General features: G+C 40.5%; 1 protein-coding gene across 1 annotated transcript; it reads right to left on the reverse strand.

The window, feature by feature from the left end:
- Window positions 1-16,946: 16,946 nt before the first annotated feature.
- On the reverse strand, window positions 16,947-22,371 carry LOC138764557 (zinc finger protein 345-like). The gene has a single exon (XM_069940646.1). The coding sequence runs from the start codon at window positions 22,063-22,065 to the stop codon at window positions 20,971-20,973; it is 1,095 nt and encodes a 364-aa protein (XP_069796747.1). The 5' UTR covers window positions 22,066-22,371; the 3' UTR covers window positions 16,947-20,970.
- Between the last annotated feature and the right edge of the window lie 542 nt (window positions 22,372-22,913).

Genomic DNA, 22,913 nt, shown 5'->3' on the forward strand with positions numbered 1-22,913 from the left:
ATTATGATATTATTAATGTGGTTATAATTATTTCGATGAATGTGTTCCTTCTTTTAATTTTTTCTCTTTTTTTGCTATCTAGGGGTTAGGGATGGTGGGAGCTGGGGGGTGAAAATTGAAAAATATTTAGCATCGATAATAAAATGTTATAGCAAGTTAATTTGAAATGCATGAAGATACTAATAAATAAAATTAAAAAAAAATGTATTGTTTTGGAAAGCAACAGATGAAAGAACTCAGAGGATTGGGCTCAGAGCCACAGTCTGTCTGAGTGCAGGTTGCTGGTCTAAGAGGGTCATGTGGTTTTGCAAGCAGTGAGAGTCAAACAGGCTTTTCTCTGAGAGAGAGAGAGAGCAGCAGCTGGATCTGGAACAGGACAAGCTGGCAGCTTGTGGAAAACCCCATTTTGAAGATTGGTTGTAAGTGCTCAGTTCAGCCTGGTCAAAGGCCTTGTGGTTCATGCAAGAGGACTGGCTACCTAATGTTTCACTTGAAATAAGGAAAACGAAAAGAAATGCTGTGGTGACCTGAAAGAAACCGGCTATCATCTGGAAAACCCTGATAGGGCAAGTTTCTTCGGCAAGATTGTGACAGAGTATATAGATATGGTTTTGGGAGATATTAAACTGGAGTTTAATATTACAAGAATATAATCAAGAATATATTACAAAAATATAATCTGTAAATTAATCATTTGATAGCAGATTGTTTGTCAAGATGTCCTCCAATCTATTTTAACATTTTAACGTGATGGAGTAGTGGCCGGTAGGGTAAAACCACCCCTCTCCAGAAAAGAAGAAAAAAAGTCAAGAAAAGGCAAAGTTCAACAAATATAAAATATAAGAAATATAAGATAAAGTTTAGAGAAGAGTAAGAAGATGGCACCTAAGAAGGAAAAAGGAAAAACAACGGGAAAAAAAGAAAAGACACTGGAAAAGAAAGGAGAAGGCCTTACCTGCACGAAGGAACAGGGAACCGTGGTGGCAAAGAGAGCCCAATCTCTGAGGTTGGTGTCGGCCCTGCAGAGTCGTGACCCCCCGACCGGTCGACTGCAAAAATGGCTCTCTGAGCCAAACAAAAATACGCAATCTGAGGTAAAGGAAAACACTGATGGGAGGGGGGCTCAGCCGAGGAGCGGGCAACCACAGCGCAACCAGTTGAGGGACGCCCGACACCAGGGCTTTCAGCTGGAAGATGAGGAAAGCGGCAGGAGAGGGAGTGAAGTACTAGGTGAGAAAGAATGTCGATGGGATGAACGGCAAGAGGAGCAGCAGCAGGAGGCCCGACAGATGAGCTGCTCAGAAGGAGAGGACCAATAGCAAGAGGCCTAGCAAGAAGAGGCCCAACAAAGTGAGACAAGCAACTCATCAGGAAAATCAGAAGAGACACAGGTACAAAGAGAAGAAAAAGACACAAACCAGGTACAGACATAGAAGATCTTCACAGAGAAATAGAAAGTAAAACAGATGGACAGAATATAGATAAAGCATTTTTTGAAGAACAAATGAGAGCATTAAAAGGATGGTTGTCATTAGAATTTAGTGCAATTAGAAGAAAAATGAAAAGAACAGAAGATAAAATGCAGATTAGAACTAGTCATGACAGAAATGGGGAAAAGAGTAGAAAATGTGGAAGAACGAGAAATGGCTGTAGAAATGGAAGTAAACGACTTAAGAGGAAAATTGGAAGAAAGTGACAAAAAAATTAAAGAGACAAGAGTTGTTAGCTCAGAAAATTGATATGTTGGAAAATTATAGTAGGCAAAACAACATAAAAATAATGGGCTTGAAGGAAGATGAAGAAGGTGCAACCATGAAGGAATATATAAAAGAATGGATCCCGAAGGTCCTGGGAATGACAGAAAATACAGGAAGAAATGGAAATAGAAAGGGCACACAGAACACTAGCTCCGAAACCACAGATACATCAAAAACCAAGATCCATCATAGTAAAATTTTGGAGATATACAACAAGAGAAAATATACTGGAGTGGACAAGGAATAAAATTAGAGAACATAATAAACCATTGGAATACAAGGGTCAAAAAATATTTTTTTACCCAGACATAAGTTTTGAACTCTTAATGAAGAGGAAGGAGTTTAATACAGCAAAATTGATCCTATGGAAAAAAGGTTATAAATTCATGTTATGACATTCAGCTGTGCTTAAAATATTTATCCCTGGGGAGCAAAACAGACTGTTCTCAGATCTGGAGGAAGCACGAGAATTTGCAGAACATTTGCAGGACAGAAGGAGAGATGAAGAGATGTAATAAGAATGAAGAATGGTGATAATGTACATATAAAGATGTAAAAACAATGTATATGTAAAGAACTAAAGAAGGAAAAGAGAAGGGAAGGAAGGAAGTAAAGGGAAAAAGGGGAGAACTTTGTTATATGTGAAAAACATGAGTTTGTTGGGGGGGGGGAGAGAATAACCGTCACTGAGAAATCAGATGACGCTTGCGAACAGGATCGCAATCCAAATGGAAAGGGGAGTTGTGGTCCAGCAAGGGATAAGGGGAAACTCAGGGGGGGGGGGGGCATTTGGGGTTAAGGTAATATTGGACTTGGGAGTTATTGGAGTATTTTATGTTTTAAATGTGTTGTCATACATTGAGTTTAAAAAGGGAATATTGAAAGATGAAAATGGGGAAAAGGGGGATGGTGGTGGTGAGGAAGCGGAAATGAGGTGTAAACAGGATATGAGATGGCCATGTTGAACTATATGACTATAAACATTAATGGAATACATAAGCAAATTAAAATGAAGAGGCTATTAAATTTACTGAAAAAAGAAAAAATAGATAGAGCACATCTGCAGGAAACTCATCTAACTGAAGTGAAACATAACAAATTAAAGAGTAACTGTCTAGGACACGTAGCGGCAGCATCATATAATTTAAAAGCTATATTAATTAATAAATATGTACCAATCAAAATAGAGGAGGAAATAATAGATCCAGCAATGTAATGATAAAGTGTCAGATATATTCAGAATTTTGGAATTTGCTCAATATATATGCACCTAATGAGGAGAATCAAAAGTTTATGCAGGATATTTTTTTGAAGATTGTAGATACACAAGGAAATATATTGATAGGAGGGGATTTTAACCTTAATTTGGATCCAATGTTAGATAAAACTGGACAAAAGACAAGTAAAAAGAATAAAGTAGTCAAATTTATGGTTAAATCAATGCAGGAAATGAAACTTATGAATATATGGAGGAGGCAGCACCCAAGAGAGAAGGAATATTCAAATAATTCAAATAGCCATAAAACATACTCGAGCATTGATATGTTTTTGTTGTTGATTCATATTCAAGGGAGAGTTAGGAAAACTGAGTATAAAGCTAGATTACTATCTGATCATTCACCCCTGTTATTAGCAATAGAACTGGAGGACATCCCACCAAGAACATATAGATGGAGGTTAAACTCCATGCTACTTAAAAGGCAGGAATTTAGAGAGTTTATTGAATGCCAAATTAAAACATATTTTAAAATAAACAGAATCAGTGAAAGACAAATTTATATTATGGGATGCAATGAAAGCCTTCATTAGAGGGCAGATAATAAGTTATGTAACTAAGATGGAAAAGGACTACAATCGGGAAATAGAACAGTTGGTAAGCACAGAAAAGAAATGATATAACGAAAAGGAGAGAATTGGCAGACAAAAACATAAAATATGAAATATTACAAACGTACAAGGTGGAGAAGAACATAATGAAAATAAAGCAAAAGTATTATGAACTGAGAGAAAAAAAACAAAATATTAGCCTGGCAACTTAAAACAGAACAAGCTAAAAGAACTGTATTGGCATCAAGGAAAAAGGACAAACAAATTACATATAACCCAATAGAGATTAATGAGAACTTTAAGGAATTTTATGAACAATTATATCAAACTGAGAACAAGGGGAAAGGTGATAAAATAGAGGAATTTTTAGCTAAAATTGAACTGCCAAAATTGCAAGAAGTGGAACAAAACAAACTGATAAAACCATTTGAAATAGAGGAAGTACACAATATATTAAAAAAGCTGCCAAACAATAAAATGCCAGGAGAGGATGGATTCCCAATAGAATTCTATAAGACATTTAAAGAGTTATTAATTCCTCCTCTCCTGGAAGTAATGGACCAGATAGAAGAAACACAAAACTTGCCAGATTCATGTAAGACAGCAATAATTACAGTAATACCAAAGACAGGGAAGGATCCATTAACACCAGCATCATATAGACCAATATCTCTACTTCACTCAGATTATAAGATGATAGCGAAATTATTAGCATACAGATTGGCCGATTGTGTACCAAAAATTGTAAAGCAAGATCAAATTGGATTTATTAAGAAAAGACGAACAGCGGATAATGTCTGTAAACTTATTAATCTAATTCATGCAGTTCAAGGAAATAAGAAGCCAACAGTGGCTGTTGCTTTAGTTGCAGAAAAAGCCTTTGACAGAGTAGATTGGAACTATTTATTTAAAGTATTACAGAGGTTCAATCTACCAGAAAAATATATTAACTGGATTAAAGCATTATATAATGGACCATTGGTGAAGGTAACAGTAAAGAAATTGCAGGAAGACTTAGAAAATTGGAAAGAACATTGGAAAGAATTACTGCTAATGGTAATTTGATAGGGAGGGTAAATTGCATTAAAATGAATGTCTTTCCAAGAATACAATACTTATTTCAATTGTTGCCAATTCTCTTAACAGAGAAATTCTTTAATGAACTAAAGAGAATAATAAGGAAATTCTTGTGGAAAGGGGGGAAACCGAGGGTAGTGTTAGATAAATTAACAGAGAGGTATAACCAAGTTGGTTTGCAGTTACCAAACTTTAAAAATTATTATAAAGCCGCACAATTAAGGTATTCATCAGATTTTTAGTAGACAAGGGAAAAACCAGACTGGACTAAGATAGAACTAGATAAAATAGGGGAGAAGGTACCGGGACATATACTTTATAAGTGGGGTGAAAATCTGGTGCAATATAAAAGCTCACCAGTATTGCATCATTTACTTAATATATGGAAGAAGATCCACTTTGAAAGGAAAAAAAACAAATTACCAAATACCAAAATTATTATTGACACAAAATCCACTAATCCCTTTTACAATAGATAACCTTCCTTTAGAGAATGGGCGAGAAAAGGAATCAAAAGAATTGAAAATTGTTTTTTTTGGGAAATAATTTATTAACATTTGAAGAGTTGAAGTACAAATATGGAATAACTTATGGTACAATGTTTGCATATCATCAAATGAAAACTTATTTAAAGGATAAATTTGGAAACAGACTGAGATTACCAGAAGGAAGCAGCTTTGAATATGTGATTACAGACACAATGATAATTAAAAGATTTATAACAAACATGTATATTAAGATGCAAGATAAGGAAAATGATGAAATAAGCTATAAACCCAAACAAAAGTTGGAAAAAAATTTAAACATAAAGATAAAAAATGAAGCATTGAAAAAGTTATGTTCTGGAACTATGAAGAATATAATAAACACGTTACGCATGATACAGTATAATTGGTTACACAGGTTATATATCACACCCCAAAAGTTAAAAGAAAGTGATCCAACATTATCAGATAAATATTTTCGCTGTAAGAAGGAAATGGGAGCAATTTGGAGCATATAAGAAAGTGAAAATGTTTTGGGAAATTCTAAATCAGATATTAAATAAAATCACAAAAAATAACATACCAAAAAATCCAGAGATCTTTCTTCAAAGTAATATAAGAAGTAAGGAATTAGGCCTCAAACTGGATGAAGCACAATAAAGATTTATTATGATAGTTTTAGCAGTAGCAAAAAAATGTATAATGTCAACTTGGAAAATGGAAGCGAGCCTGAGAATACAGCAATGGTACATGGAAATGAATAAATATATTCCACTGGAAAAAATAACATAATTTTAAAAATAAAGTCACATTATTTGATCAAATTTGGGAACCATACATGGGACATAACAGTGAGGACTTACCTCAGACCTCCACCCCCTAAAATGATAAGAAGACAAAATGACTTGATCCAGTGTGTAAAAGTAGATGACACATATTTCTTGTTTATTTTTCATTGTGTGAAGAAATTGTTTAATGGTTTTATTGTATTGTATATGTTGTATATTTATTGGTTTTAGAGGGGGGAAGGGTAGGGGGGAAAAAGGGAGAAAATGCCACTGTGTATATTTAATGAGAAATGTTTGTATATATTTTGGTTGATATGGTTCACAGTGTGAAAAGTAAAAATTTTTAAAAAATGTTAAAATAGATCGTGTATAGAAAAATATACTCTCAATATTGGGTTGCTTTATTATAACATGTTATATATTGTGTATTATCTCTTTAGTGATTTTAAAATTCATTTAAAGGTGGATGTGTGACAGAGTATATAGATATGTTTTTCAGAGATAAATTGGGAAAGGTTTGTTAGAGTAGGTCACATGCAAAACTGTAAAACAAATCATTTAAAATACTGGAGATCTGCCCCATGTTAGACATGTTGGGGCAACAGTCTGTGCAAAAGTTTTGGAGAGTGCCCAAGACTTCACTAATGGATTGTTGTTCACAAAAAGAGCTTGTTGGAGCTGCCTTTTGTCTGGAAGGGGAACTTGCTGTTCTTGGAGGGTCAAGTGGTTTTGCAAGCAGAGAGAGTCAAATAGGATTACTCTGTGTGTGTGTGTGTGTGTGTGTGTGTGTGTGTGTGTGTGAGTGAGCGAGAGAGAGATCAGTTCTACAGTGTTACAGTCAGGAACTGGAACAGAACAAACTGGCAAGCTTATGGAAAGCTCCATTTGGAATATGGGTTGTGAGTTCTGAATTCAGCCTGTTCAAAGCCTTTTTGGTTCATGCACGAGGAGAGGACTGGCTGTCTAATGTTTCTCTTGGAATAAGTGAAACAAAAAGGAACTCTGGGGTGACCTGAAAGAAAGAAGCTATCACCTAGAAAACCTTGATGGGGCAAGTTTCTTCAGCAAGACACTCAAGTGGCTGATGAATTTAAATCAGTTGTGGATGTCCTGGAACAACAAATCTCTCTTTGAAAACTTTTAAGGACCTTCCTGAGTGGTAACCATTTACCTTTCAAGCACTAAAGCCTGATGAAATTCATAAATATTAAATTCTGTGCACAGTATAAGAATTTCCTTCAACTAGTAAACTTGGAGGAGGAGTGAGAAGTGAGATTGGAATGAATCAAATAACATACATGCGTGCTTAGAATTAGAAGGGGGTTGTTAATAGTAATAAGATAAAGTTTGATCCTGTTTTCATGTTTAAGGATAATTAAAAGCAACTTTTGGTTAAGTAACCATTTGTCTTGGTGAATTTTGGTTACTGTTGGGATGTTGGGTCCTCTGGGCTCATAATAGTTTTTATTAAAATCAATAAAAATAATTTTAAAAGAAGAAAGAACATCACTCATGAACACCAGGAGGGACTGGAGTCTTTTGGACTAAACAAAACAGGTCTTGGTTTAGTTGTTAATTTGCAATTTGTTTTCAGGTTAGTTTTTTGTCACATGTACAAAGGTGCAGTGGGGAAGTTTGTTTTGGAGCAGTCAAACTGGACATCCTGTACATAGTCCAGCAAATAAGTCACAGTGAAGGACTCCAAGTGCCAGGGACAGATCAGTGGGTACAAGGCAAAAGCAGTATAATTTTACAAGGGTGAGGATCATTCAAGAGTCTGAAAACACGGGGAAGGAAATGTCCTTGAATCTGGTGGGTGTGATCTCACACTTGGGAATTATCTTCTCCATGGAGAGGAGGGGAGAGGGAGTGTGTCTGGGGAGGGGTCAGTCTTTTAATATGTTGGTTGTTTTTCCAAGGCAGCGGGTAGTGGAGGTGGAATGGATTCTCTCCGTCAATGTTAGTGACTTCGATTAAATGTTTTTTTAATAATTAACAATACAACACGGTTGATTGTTCTCCGGCCCATGAAACCCGTGCCGTCCAATTAACATACCAATAAGGGTGGGAACATACAGACGCCGTACAGACAAGACTGGATTCGAACCTGCGTCGTTTGTTTTAACGCTCCTGTCTGAAATCTAAAATCAACGGGATCAATGGCCGTTTCCTTACCCATAACGCCCCATTCAGCTGGACCCGGTCTTTCTATGTCAGCGCCGGGGAAACGCGCATGCCTGTACCGAGTTATGCCGTTAACGCGCGCACTGTCTCACACACACACACACACACACATAAAACCATATTCGGCAATGCATCGCAAATCAGTATAAACGCACACGCGGCTGTTCCAGCAAATAACCAACACAAACTGGTAGCTGGGAAATAAGCTGTGAAACGCATCCGTCTGCCCCTGTCGGCTGGAGACGCCTGGCCCGCTCGGTTGGTTTGGACCCAGGTAGGAACCCACCGTGAAATCCAGCGCAATTCGTCATTAGATTGGTAAAACACTTCATTTCTCTACGAGAGGAGACGAGTTCTGTGGAAACGAGATGCATTATCGATCATCCAAGCTTGAAACAACATTCTTATTTTGAAAAGTTGTATCATTGGGGACTTGCAATGAAATGGCCAGTGTGGGGTGACCTGTCACATCCCAGAGAGAACAACATTTGAACCACCCCTCCCCAAATATAGCTTTTCCAAATTCAATCCTTTCCAAGCACCCACTTCCCAAACTCAATTGGAAGCAAATCTGTATTAATTTTTTTTATGGCATGTCTTTAAAAAAAGAAATCATGCTTTCAAAATTGCTCATCAAACATTGAGGTTAATATATAAATATATCATTTCAGGCTCTAACGACGCTAAGTGACCGACGGTACATTATATTCAGAAACACTGCCTGACCGAGACGTAATGCAGACCAACGAACAGGTATCACTGAACACATCATTAACCAATTAAAGTATTAATTTCTCCTTCAGTTGTGCCTTGGAGGGTCATGGGTCAGGTGAAGGGAGATGGGATTAGCCCAGAAGACCATGTTGCAGTGACTGGTTGGACTGAAGGGCCTGTCCCACACTGTTTGACTTTATTAACATACCGTCCAAAATGTCTTTCACCCAGTGCTCCTATTTCCAACGTTGCCGACGTCCACTGATCGATCACTCCACCCAGTGGTTCATGGCACTCGGTGACACATCCTTCCACCCCATTGGTTACCAATGACATGTCATGGCAAACTTATGAATCAAAGAAATAGCCTCATTTATTCAATGTTTTTGGCACCTGGCAGAGTTTTTGGTTTTTATTTTACATGAAAATGAAGAATAATAAAAAGTGCAAGAACAGGGCAATAAAAAGAGTTTGGAAACACATGAGGAAAGGACGATTGACGACTTTTTATCAAACTCCTAACAATGTGCAAGTGTGGAATCATCTCAGATCCGACCAGCGACTCATTTGACCCATCCGTGTGGATGAGGCTGTGACCGTTCCGTGGCGGAGTAGAGTGGTGGCGCCTCTGGGATGCGGGGGAGAGGGACTGGGTTGGGACGGTTCGGTAACGTTGTGAGAGGGGGGTCGTCCCTGATGCCAATGGCGGATGAACGACCACTCGGACCCTTAGGCTTCAGTAAGGCCCCCCGGGGTCGACGTCATGGAGTGGGGGGGTGGGTGGGGATTCAGCGGGCCATGTCCCAGTTCATCTCCTTCCAACACCACCCCTCTCCCACCCACTCATTTGTCCCACAGCTTGTTGGCAGGTTCAGTGGAATTTTTCCAGACTCCGTGAACTTCAGGACAATTTGGGGCGTGGAGGTGGTCAATTTAATTTGTGGAATAAAACAGGGAGGACGGGAGTGGGAACGACTTTGAACCGGCTGTAGTTGCAACGCTCGAATGTTTCAATGGAAGATTCCGCTGTTAAAATTGAAGTTGATCCCCGCTCTCATCAGAGGACGAGTCTGTGTGGATTGGAGCAGGTTTGGGGAATAAGACCATCAATTCCGAGGATCTGAGCAGAGCCCATATTGGGCTCCTGACGGCTTCAGCCTTTCCCGCTGTTCTCCGCTTCTCCGCCCCTTCGGGCTGGTTTCGGGACATAGCGGTTCATGTTGGAGAGAATGGGATGAATTAATCCGAAATGCCCGCTCCCCTCCCCGCACCCTCACCCTCTCCTTCACGCCGCTCTTCTCCGTGGGCGTTGCCCGAGCCACGATGCCCCATCCAGCGTTTCCCCGGTCGCCGGACTGTATCCCCATCCCTGACCGCCCATCGGCCCCTCACCTTGACGCACGCCCCGTCGTCCGCTCCGCTCCGACCCCCCGCGACGATCCGAAAACTTCTGACCCGGACACCCCCCGGCCTGCTGCCAGTGGGAACGCAGAGGATCCTCAACGCAAACCACGACGCGGGGAAGACCCTTCGGCCCACCATATTCGTGCTGTCTAAAACCACGTTCTGCTCTGCATGGTCTTCCATCTCATCTCGTTTCAAGCGGTTATCTCACTCAACATTCTGCCACTCACCTATCACCTTAAATAATCCCTGACCACCCACCGAGCGCCTGTGACATCCTGTGCCATAGAATAGATGCTCAGTGGGGAAAAATGAAGGTTGAAGACCACTGATCGAACACGGAGAAAGGTCCTGACCCCACCAGCTCGTCCAGAAGCCAACAGTGGAGCATCTTCCAACATCGTTATCTTATTCACGCTGCTTCGACTGTCAACCCCCACAGGGAAATAAATGTCATGGTACCCAGAGGGGGGAGGGAAAGGATGTGTCACCGAATGCCATGAACCACTGGATGCAGTGATCAGTGGACTTCGGCAACGTTGGGAATAGGGGCACTGGGTGCAGGACATTTTGGACGGTGTGTTCATAAAGTCAAACAGTGTGGGACAGGCCCTTCAGCCCAACCAGTCACAGCAACATGGTCTTCTGGGCTTATCCCATCTCCCTGCACCTGATCCATGTCCCTCCAAGGCACAACTGAAGGAGAAATTAATACTTTATTTGGTTAATATTGTGTTCAGTGTTACCTGTTCGTTGGTCTGCATTTCGTCTCGGTTAGGCAAGTGTTTCTGAATATAATGTATCGTCGTTCACTGAACGTCGTTAGAGCCTGAAATGGTGCATTTATATATTAACTTCAATATATGGTGAGCAATTTTGAAAGCATGATTTCTTTTTTTAAAGATATGCCATAAAAAATTTAATACAGATTTGCTTCCAACTGAGTGGGGTGGGGGGGGGGTGTTTTGAAAGGATTACATTCGGAATAACTATATTTGGGGAGGGGTGGTTCAAATGTTGTTCTCTCTGGGATGTGACAGGCCATCCCACACTGGCCATTTCATTACAAGTCGCCAATTATACAACTTGGCAAATTAAGAATGTTGGTTCAAGCTTGGATGATCGATAATGCGTCTCGTTTCCACAGAACTCGTCCCCTCTCGTAGAGAAATGAACGGGAGTGTTTTACCAATCTAATACGAATTGCGCTGGATTTCACGGTGGGTTCCTCGCTGGATCCAAACCAACCGAGCGGGCCAGGCGTCCGTCTCCAGCTGACAGGGGCAGACGGATGAGTTTCACATCTTGTCTCCCAGCTACCAGTTTGTGTTGGTTATTTGCTGGAGCAGCCGCGTGTGCGTTTATACTGATTTGCGATGCACTGCCGAATGTGGTTTTATTTGTGTGTGTGTGACAGTGCGCGCTTTTACGCCATAACTCGGCACAGGCATGCGCGTTCCCCCGGCGCTGCAGGTCCAGCTGCGTGGGGGATTCTGGGTAACGAAGACGGCCATTGATCCCGTTGATTTTAGATTTCTGACAGGAGCGTTAAAAGCACTGTCCAACTCACGACTCATGTTCCAATCCAGACCTGCCTGTATGTTCCCACCCTGATTGGTAGGTTAATTGGGCAGCACGGTTTTCATGGGCCGGAGAGCCTTCAACCGTGTTCTATTGCTAGTTTTTTAAAAACATTTTATCGGAGTCACTAACATTGACGGAGAGAATCCATTCCACCTCCACTACCCGCTGCCTTTGAAAATCAACCAACATATTAAAAGACTCACCCCTCCCCAGACACACTCCCTCTCCCCTCCTCCCCATGGAGAAGAAGATTCCCCAGTGTGAGATCACTCCCCACCAGATTTAAGGACAGTGGCTTCCCCGTGCTGTCAGACTCTTGAATGATCCTCACCCTTGTAACATAATGGTGCTTTTGCCTTGTACCCACTGAACTGTCCCTGGAACTTGCACTCCTTCACTGAGACATTTGCTGGACTATGTACAGGATGGCTGGCTGCACTGTTCCAAAACAAACTTCCCCACTCCATCTTTGCAAATGTGACAATGAACATGAACTTGAAAACAAATTGCAAATTGACAACAAAACGAAGATCTACTTTGATTTGTTGCCTCAAGAACCACAAGACTCCAGTCCCTCCTGGCATTTAAGTGAGTGATTTTTTTTAAAATATTTTTTATTTTAATCAAGACTCTTGTGAGCTCAGAGGACCCCAAAACCCAGCAGTAACAGAAATTCACCAAGACAAATGGTTACTTAAACAAAAGTTTCTTTTAATTATCTTTAAACATGAAAACAGGATCAAACTTTATTTTCTTACTATCAATTTAACCTTCTAATTCTAAGCACATGCAAAGTTCAGAAATGTTATTTTATTAAGTCCAATCTCACTTCTCGCTCCTCCAAGTTCACTAGTTGCAGTCAATTCTTATAATGTGCACAGAATTTAATATTTACGAATTTCAGGTTATCGCTCAGGAAGGTTTTTGTAAATTAAAAAAAAATTTAATACGTCCGTTTAAATTACTAACAATATTTACACAAACTTTGTACGTAGTGATTTTTTCAATTTTCTCCCTAACCCCCCTCCCTTCCACTGCAATAACTACAGAGAAAAAAAAATAAAAATAAAAAAAAAATAAAAGAGAGTTTGTCTTTAATGTGCTTCACTTTTTCCTAACGTAGACTCTTTCTCGTTAAGAATTAAGAGCTGGAGGCCCGAGATTGCGGTTACTGATAAAATATTATATACGGATCCGAAATTTGTTCATATGGTGCATAATTGTCTCTTAAATTATAAGTAATTTTCTCTAATGGATACATTTGTTCATTTCTCTGAGCTTTCGTTGTAGTTTCAGGGGTGTTTCCATTTTCCAAGTTATTATTATGCAATTTATAGCTCCCGCTAATGCAATGTTATTACATAATTTTTGGGATCCGTTTAAATTTAATTTTAATTCTTTGTCCTTTATATTGCTTAACAGAAACACTTCTAGGTTTTTTGCTACCTTGTCTTTTTGTAATTTGATCCAGTATTAAATTTAAATCCTTCAAAAAAGGTTCCACTTGTCCAAGTTGAATGTACCATTGTATCAATTACTTTTTTACAGCAAAAGCATTTCTCAGATACAGTCAGGTTCCATTCTATTAATTTTTGGGGTGTTACGTATAGTCTGTGAAGCCAATTATATTGTATCATTCGATACAGGGCATTTATTGTATTTGTCATAATGCCCACACATAATTCCTTCCAGGTTTCATTATTTATTTGTCTGTTTAAATCATTTTCCCAACTGTGTTTTGCTCCATACGTTGCCTCATCTTTTCCTTCGTCTTGGAATTTGATACACATATTTGTAATAAACTTTTAATTATCATAGTGTCTGTGATTATATATTCAAAGCTACTACCCTCTGATAACCTTAGATCATTTCCAAGACTTTCTTTTAAATAGGTTTTTAATTGAATGATGCGATATTCCACATTTATCTTTCAGCTGTTCAAATGTGAGTAATTATTGCCCAGAAAACAGTTTTTTTTAAATTGTTCTAATTCCGTTTCTTGACCATTCTTTAAAATATGTTATTCATTGTAAAAGGTATTAATTGGCTTTGCTGCAGCAACATATTTGGTATTTGGTAGTTTGTTAACTTTTGCTCTAAATGTATCCTACTCCATATTTTTAATATATGGTGTAGTATTGGTACACTGTGATGTTGCACTAACTTCTCATCCCACTTGTAAAGTACATGTTCTGAGACACCTTCTCCTAGTTTATATTGTTCCATCCTCAGCTGGTTTTTCTCCTATCTTATAAAAATCCAACAAGAATCTTAATTGGGTAGCCCTGGAGTAGTTTTTAAAATTTGGCAACTGCAATCACCCTTGTTTATATGTCAATATCAACTTTTCTTCCCTTTCCATAGAATTTTTCAAAAAAAAATCCCATGATACTGAAATATGTAGCATTTGAAATAAACATTACAATCTTGGAAATATATTCATTTTTATACAGTTTTCTCTCCCTATTAGAGTTATTGGCAAATCTTTCCATTTCTCTAAATCTTCCTGCATTTTTTTCATTCATGGCTGGTAGTTTAATTTAAACAAATGATATAAATTATTATTCATTCTGATCCCTAAATAACATATTGCCTGTACCTGCCATTTAAAAGGGGATTTCTTTTTTACATTGTGTATAGTTTTCCATATTAATTGGCATCACTTCACTTTTATCATTGTTAACTTTGTACCCTGAAATCGACCCATATTATTTCAATTTGGTATGTAACCTCTTTATTGATTCTTTGGGATGGGTTAAATATACTATAATGTCATCTGCAAATAAACTAATTTTAAATTCTTCCTCTTTAATCCTTATTCCAATTATTGTTTTGTCTGATCTTATAATTTCTGCCAATGGTTCTATTGCCAGAGCAAAAATGGGTGGTGATAATGGGCATCCCTGTCTTGTCGACCTACTCAATTTGAAATTATCTGAAATACAATCATTAGTTAGCACCCTTGCCTTAAGTTTATTGTATAGGTCTTTGATCCAATTAATATATTTTTCTGGTATTTTAAATTTCTGAAGTACTTTGAAGAGAAAGTTCCATTCTAGCCTATCAAAGGCCTTCTCTGCATCTAGAGCTACTACCACTGTTGGTTCTTTATTTTCTTGAGCCGTGTGCATCAGATGAATAAATTTACATATATTATCTGCTCCCCTTCTATTCTTAATAAATCCTGATTGATCTGATTTCACCAACCACCGTAAACAATTCACTAATCTATTTGGTAGTAATTTTACTATTAATTTATAATCAGTATTTAGAAAGGAAATTGGCCTGAATGCTCAGGAATCTTCTTGTCGGTTTTCACAGAGAGAGAGAGGTTGTTGCTCAAGGGACACCCATAACTAAGACCTTTCAGATCAGCCACTTCGGTGTCTTGCCAAAGAAACTTGTCTCGTCAGGGTTTTCCAGATGATAATCTCTTTCTTTCTTCAAGTCACCACAAAATTCCTTTTTGTTTCCCTTATTTCAAATGAAACATTATGCAGCCAGTCCTCTCCGTCTGTATGGACCAAAAGGGCTTTGACCAGGCTGAACTAAGAACTCACAATCTGTCTTCAAAATGGGGTTTTTCCACAAGCTTGCCAGCTTGTCCTGTTCCAGATCCAGCTGCTGCTGAACTGTAGAACTGAATTTTCTTTTTCTCTCTCTCTCTCTGACAAAAGCCCGTTTGACTCTCACTGCTTGCAAAACCACATGAGCCTCTCAGACCAGCAACCTGCACTCAGACAGACTGCGGTTCTGCACCCTATCCTCTGAGTTATTTCATTTGTGGCTTTGCAAAACAATAATACATTTGTGAAGTCCCAAAAGACATTCTTCAAAGTTTTTGCAAAGGCACTCGGAGTCGGCCCTGTCTGGCTTGAGCAGAGCTCCAGTATTTTAAAGATCAGTTTTGAAGTGTTTGCATGTGATCTACACTAATAAAAAAGCCTGCTGCAATTTATCTCCTTTAAACCATATCTACCATAATATAAAATAAAACATAATCTGTCACAAGACTTATACAAACAACAAGGGTACATTTCCATAGGATCATATGAACAATTATATAAACTAAAAATATTCCATACATCACTAACAGACATAAATTGTAAATCTGATCCATAATTCACATCCAAAATAGTTTAAACCTTTTTTCTTGTTTTAAGATTTTTGTTGATGTTCCCATTATCTTTCTTTGGCTTGGCTTCGCGGACGAAGATTTATGGAGGGGGTAAAAAGTCTACGTCAGCTGCAGGCTCGTTTGTGGCTGACAAGTCCGATGCGGGACAGGCAGACACGGTTGCAGCGGTTGCAGGGGAAAATTGGTTGGTTGGGGTTGGGTGTTGGGTTTTTCCTCCTTTGCCTTTTGTCAGTGAGGTGGGCTCTGCGGTCTTCTTCAAAGGAGGTTGCTGCCCGCCAAACTGTGAGGCGCCAAGATGCACGGTTTGAGGCGTTATCAGCCCACTGGCGGTGGTCAATGTGGCAGGCACCAAGAGATTTCTTTAGGCAGTCCTTGTACCTTTTCTTTGGTGCACCTCTGTCACGGTGGCCAGTGGAGAGCTCGCCATATAACACGATCTTGGGAAGGCGATGGTCCTCCATTCTGGAGACGTGACCCATCCAGCGCAGCTGGATCTTCAGCAGCGTGGACTCGATGCTGTCGACCTCTGCCATCTCGAGTACTTCGACGTTAGGGATGAAAGCGCTCCAATGGATGTTGAGGATGGAGCGGAGACAACGCTGGTGGAAGCGTTCTAGGAGCCGTAGGTGGTGCCGGTAGAGGACCCATGATTCGGAGCCGAACAGGAGTGTGGGTATGACAACGGCTCTGTATACGCTTATCATTGTGAGGTTTTTCAGTTGGTTGTTTTACCAGACTCTTTTGTGTAGTCTTCCAAAGGCGCTATTTGCCTTGGCGAGTCTGTTGTCTATCTCATTGTCGATCCTTGCATCTGATGAAATGGTGCAGCCGAGATAGGTAAACTGGTTGACCGTTTTGAGTTTTGTGTGCCCGATGGAGATGTGGGGGGGCTGGTAGTCATGGTGGGGAGCTGGCTGATGGAGGACCTCAGTTTTCTTCAGGCTGACTTCCAGGCCAAACATTTTGGCAGTTTCCGCAAAGCAGGACGTCAAGCGCTGAAGAGCTGGCTCTGAATGGGCAACTAAAGCGGCATCGTCTGCAAAGAGTAGTTCACGGACAAGTTTCTCTTGTGTCTTGGTGTGAGCTTGCAGGCGCCTCAGATTGAAGAGATTGCCATCCGTGCGGTACCGGATGTAAACAGCGTCTTCATTGTTGGGGTCTTTCATGGCTTGGTTCAGCATCATGATGAAGAAGATTGAAAAGATGGTTGGTGCGAGAACACAGCCTTACTTCACGCCATTGTTAATGGAGAAGGGTTCAGAGAGCTCATTGCTGTATCTGACCCGACCTTGTTGGTTTTCGTGCAGTTGGATAATCATGTTGAGGAACTTTGGGGGACATCCGATGCGCTCTAGTATTTGCCAAAGCCCTTTCCTGCTCACGGTGTCGAAGGCTTTGGTGAGGTCAACAAAGGTGATGTAGAGTCCTTTGTTTTGTTCTCTGCACTTTTCTTGGATCTGTCTGATGTTCCCATTATACACAAATGAACAGGACAATTACATATTGTATTGTCAAATTCAAGAGAAAAACAGAAACCCTTCTAATCCAGAACCCGTCACACTGAGCAAGGTTCAAAGCTGAAGTTAGGTGAAAACAACCTGGAGATGGACAGCACAGAACTTGAGTTTCAATGAAGTAAACAGGGTTGTGCACTAAAGGAGGTCATTTTAATCAGATTCCAAATAGAGTCCCAAACCTCATCCCAAATTTAAAGATTCAAATCCTTTTCTCAATCGTTCTTGAGTTTAACTAACGGGGCTATTCTTAAATCAAGCAAATTATTATAAATGAGATATTAAATCTTTATGAGAAAGTTGTAAATCGAAAGTATATCAAGAATGTTTGCCTCGGGGATTTGCAGGAAGTCAGGGATCTGAGATTGGACAAAATATCTAACGTAAATATCTAAAAAAATGACTATTTGGTAAGTTAAATTTTACCACCAATTGTTCAAAGGAAGAAAAATTGTTTTGAATAAAAAGGCCTTTAAAACCTTTAATACCTAATCTGTGCCAGCCATTAAAGACAATATCCTGCAAAGAAGGTTGAAAAAGATGATTAGATAAAATAGGGTTGGAATCCAAAAAACTTCTAAATTGTGGCCATATTCTGAAACTATGTCTGATTATCTGATCATCAGTTAGTTTATACAAAGGATAAAAAAGTCCCGACATAAGTATTTTTAGTAAACTTCAATTCCATTGCTACCCACGAAAGGCAGCCAATTAGATTATCAAAATGTAACAAAAGAACCAAATTCCGTATATTGACCGCCCAATATTGAGAAATAGGTGCTTCCAGACTCGACCGATTATTCTGAGAATGCGTAGGCACATTAAGGCGGTGAAGAAAGTCCAATATTGAATCATTATTAGATTCAGAAGTATACAATCTGGAATAAAATTCTCTAAAAGTATCATTTATTTCAGAATGGTCAGTAGTGTCCTTACCATCTTCCTTCTGAATTTTATTAATTTGTCTCTTAGCAACCACTGCTTACAATTGGCTGGCAAAAAAAATGCTTTTCAATGGGATAAGTAGAAAGAAGATCAAATTTATTTTTAAGTTCAACTCTCCTTTTAAATAAATCAGGGTTTTTAAGGTAGATATTGAAAATCAATATGTTTAATCTGATTGATTAAATCTAATCTTTCCTTATTAGTCTTCTTTATATTAAGTGGATAAGAAATAATTTGCTCTCTCAGATGTGTTTTCATAGTGTCCCAGACAATCAGATTAGAAATTGTTGGAGAAGAATTTGTAGTGAAGAAAAACTGGATTTGCTCATTCATAAAATTCAAAACATCATTATCTGAGTGTCAGGTAGAATTAAAACACCAACGTCTCTTTGTAAAAAGAATGTCGGGAAAATTCAAAGACAAGATAACAGTAAATAACTATTCCTTGATATTCATATGATTTAGTCAATGAAATCAGTTGATTATCTATTAAAAAAAGTAATCAGTCTGAGTATAGAATATTTGTACAATGTATATTTGGAAAAAGAATATTCTCTGTTGTTAAGATTTTTTAAAAATTCAAAACATCTGAAATACCAAAATTTGTTAAAAGAGCCTTAAACTATAAAAATGTACATTTACTTTCCAAGCTCTGCAAGATCAACACTAGAACATGTATTTGCTTATTATGAAATGTTTCCCGACCTAAACTAGATGAAGTGCATATCGATTATTTCATTGCTGACTGCACTTTCCCCACGGTCCAGGAATAAATGAACTGCAGAAACTACTTTCCCACTGTTGAATAATAAACTACATACATTGTATCACTTGCACTGTTAATAAATGAATAAGCAACATGGGCACATATTATCAACATTAATAAATAAGATTAATACAATCTATTAAATCTTTAATATCAAAGATAAACAAAATAAACTCAACAAACAAAACTAAATACTAATTACTAAATCAATTAACCCTTCAATTGACACAAGAAATGAGCAGTCAGACTTACCCCACTCGAAAAAAGACACCCCTTCAAATCAGAAACTCAGACACAGACTATTTGTTCATATTAAACTTGCAGTTGGAAAAGAATCAACCAAAACATTTTAAACTTCATCCATCAAATTTAACAATTTCTTGTGGCCGTCTTCCAAGGTGATCCACAGACGAACTGGATACAACAAAGCGGGTCTAAATCCTTTCCTGTACAGCTCAGGTATAACCTCTCTGTATTCTTTCCACATCTCCATAAATTCATGGCAATAATCTTCCACAAATCTAATTTGTTGACCCTGATCATTCAAATTTTTGATCAGACAAGCTGCATGAATAACACAATCCTTTTCTTGGCAATAATGAAAATGAACAATGTTCCAAGGTTGTCTTGGGAACCAGGGTCCGACGTGCTCTGGTGAGCTCGGGTTTGGTAGCAAAAAGCTCTCTTCCAAACACCTCCATGAGTAGATTTGAGAAAAAGTCAGTTAACTAGCCTTTTTCAGTGTCTTCCTTTCAGCCCAGGATCTGAGTATTGTGGCATCTGTTCCTGCTCTCCAAATCAACCACCTTCCAGGCTGACTTGGAATTAGATGTAGACATTACTTCCCATTAAGTTTCTAGCAATATCTATAGCAGGGTCCTCCAATATTCTAGACCTTTGACCCCTTCGGTGACTACATGGTCCCTCCTTGACCCCCGGCATGGAAACCCGTTGCTGGACTTGGGGGAAGGGAGGAGGAACAGGGGTGCTAGATGGGATGTAAACCCTACACCCCAAAATACAGCACAAATTAGGGGGCAGAGAAAGGGCACTTAGTTGTCAAATGCAGTGTCCCAGGATTCACAGGCCGTGCGTGTCGAGCTGGCACATACGCAATGAAGAGGAAAAGTGATGGGAGATGCTCAAAGTGCGGCTGGTGCATGCAGGATGAGAGGAAAGTTGAATAGTGGCGCACCAAGCTTCCGGGCAAGTCAGCCTCTTCCTCTTTGGAGACACCTAATCTATATGGTCATTCATCAAACCATCCTCCACAGTTTCCAAATGATCTTCAATTGCTGAAATCGCTTGTAAAATCTTCTCAAGCTTAGAATTAATCTCTTATTGACCTTCTGCAGTTATTTCTCGCGTTATCTTCTGTGATTATTTTTTCAACATATCTGAGACAGAGTCTGCAGTCAGAGGGGCCTTTACCGTTTTTTGCTGTTTTAGCTCCTCTGGTAGTTGTCATCTCCAAAGGCAATGATATTAAATATTGAAGGGTATAAGTTTAAGCCATTTTGGTTAAAGATTAAAGATGATTGAGTGAGAAATGTTTTAAAGTTGGCAGGAGCATCGAACCACTGCCACCGACTCCAAGCACCCGCCAGCTGGAATCTAAGTGATGTTTCAATATTCCACACTGCAAATTTTATGTGTGAACTTGCTGGTGTCTCAGCAGGATGTCCAACTGGGCGAAGCCCTTCCCGCATTCGAAGCAGGTGAAGTGTTTCCCCAGCGTGGTCCCACTGGTGTATCAGCAGTTGGAGGTCGGGGCAGGTGATGGGCCTCTATCCTGTGTGGACCCGCTGGTGTTTCTGCAGGCCGGAGCTATTGGTAAATCCCTTGCCACACTCAAGGCAGGTGTAAGGCCTCTCCCCAGTGTGGATCCGCTGGTGACTTCGCAGGCCAGAGATACTGTTAAAGCTCTTGCCGCACTCAAGGCAATTATAGGGCCTCTCCCCAGTGTGGATCAATTGGTGTTTCCGCAAGTCATAGGACCTAGAGAAACCCTTGCTGCACTCGGGGCAGGTGAATGGCCTTTCCCCAGTGTGGACGTGCAGGTGTCTCTCAAGGTTGTACAACTTGTTGAAGGTCTTCTTGCACTCGGGGCAGGTGAAGGGCTTCTCTCCAGTGTGGATCCGCTGGTGAATCCGCAGGTCATTGGACCTGGTGAAACCTTGCCTGCACTCATGGCAGGTGAATGGCTTTTCCCTGATGTGGAACTGCAGATGGTTCTGTAGGCCAGCGGAGAAGATTAAGTCTTTGCTGCCCTTGGGACAGGCGAAGGACCTTTCCCTAGTGTGGACCCGCCGGTGTACTGCAAGTCTGGATATGTCCATGAAGGCCTTCTCGCAATTGGGGCAAGTGAACGGCTTTTCCCCAGTGTGGATCCGCAGGTGTACCTCGAGGATGGACAACCTGCTGAAGGCCTTCTTGCATTTGGGGCAAGCATAGGGCCTCTCCCCGGTGTGGATCCGCCTGTGTTTCTGCAGGTCGGCAGACCTGGCGAACCTCTTGCTGCACTCGGGGCAGGTAAAAGGCTTTTCCCCAGTGTGGACCAGCAGGTGCCTCTTCATCTTGGAGGAGAAGGTGAAGCTTTTGCTGCACTCGGGGCAGGTGAAAGGCTTTTCCCCGGTGTGGATCCGCAGGTGTGCCTTGAGGATGGACAAATTGCTGAAGGCCTTCTTGCATTCAGGGCAGGTGAAAGGCCTCTTACCAATGTGGATCCGCCTATGAATCTGCAGGTTGCCAGACTTGATGAACCCCTTGCTCCACTCGGGGCAGGTGAACGGCTTTTCCCCGGTGTGGACCCGCTGGTGTTTAGTAAAGTTACTCAACCTTTTAAAACTCTTCCCACAGTCGGGACACTGAAACGGGTTCATCGCTGAGGGGACCAGAGAATGTGACAAGAGGATAAATCAATGCAGTCTTACCCCGCGCCCCACAGCGCGGACTCAGCCCGATGAAGGGTCCCGAACAGCTGGTTAAATCAACACCGAGGCTGGGTCTCGGGCCGGGACCCGGGGAGAAGTGTCCTCTCGCCGGGCGTTGCAAGGCCCGGATTCGCGTGAGCCCCCCGTTTCGATATCCGGTGCTGCGCTCTGTTCCCGGAGTCCAGTTCCAGCGCCTGTTAGGGGAACGCAAACTGTGCGCATCTAGGAAGAATTTCATTGGGCTGCAGCCTCTCGTCTTCCTGCCGTCCTGCGTGATGACGTAATCACGAGGGACGTCCCTGTCCAGCCTTCCTTAAAGGGGCGGAGCTCCGTCATCTGCCTGGACTTGGTGAACATGAGCTTCCTCATTGAACAGGATTAAAACCATGCGAGTGAAGATCCGTCATTGATCTGAGTTCTCATCCAATGTGGAGTTAGGGCTGTTGGGAAGGTTCCCATTTATTGCTTCCACACTGGAGATTAATGCTCTCCTCTAGCCCGGACGCGACTGTCGCTTTGCGGAAGGTGGGGCGACAGGGAGCTCAATTGGATCGGGGAGAGGAGACGCGGGTCCGTTTGAAAGGGAGCCTCGTCCACTGAAGCCGCGGGAACATGATGGAGGGAGGGAGGGAGGGAGCGCGGAAATCGGATTCCATCGCCAACATCTCCAGCTGTGTCCGAACCAACGTCTGAGCAGGATGATGCTAAACCCTGTTTCTCAACCTGCTCTCTCCTTATTGTGAGAGATGAGTAAAACTAATATGAAAATATGAAAGATGAAGAAAACTAGTATGGAT

The sequence above is a fragment of the Narcine bancroftii genome, chromosome 5, assembly GCF_036971445.1.
Source record: "Narcine bancroftii isolate sNarBan1 chromosome 5, sNarBan1.hap1, whole genome shotgun sequence".
NCBI classification, from domain to species: domain Eukaryota; kingdom Metazoa; phylum Chordata; class Chondrichthyes; order Torpediniformes; family Narcinidae; genus Narcine; species Narcine bancroftii.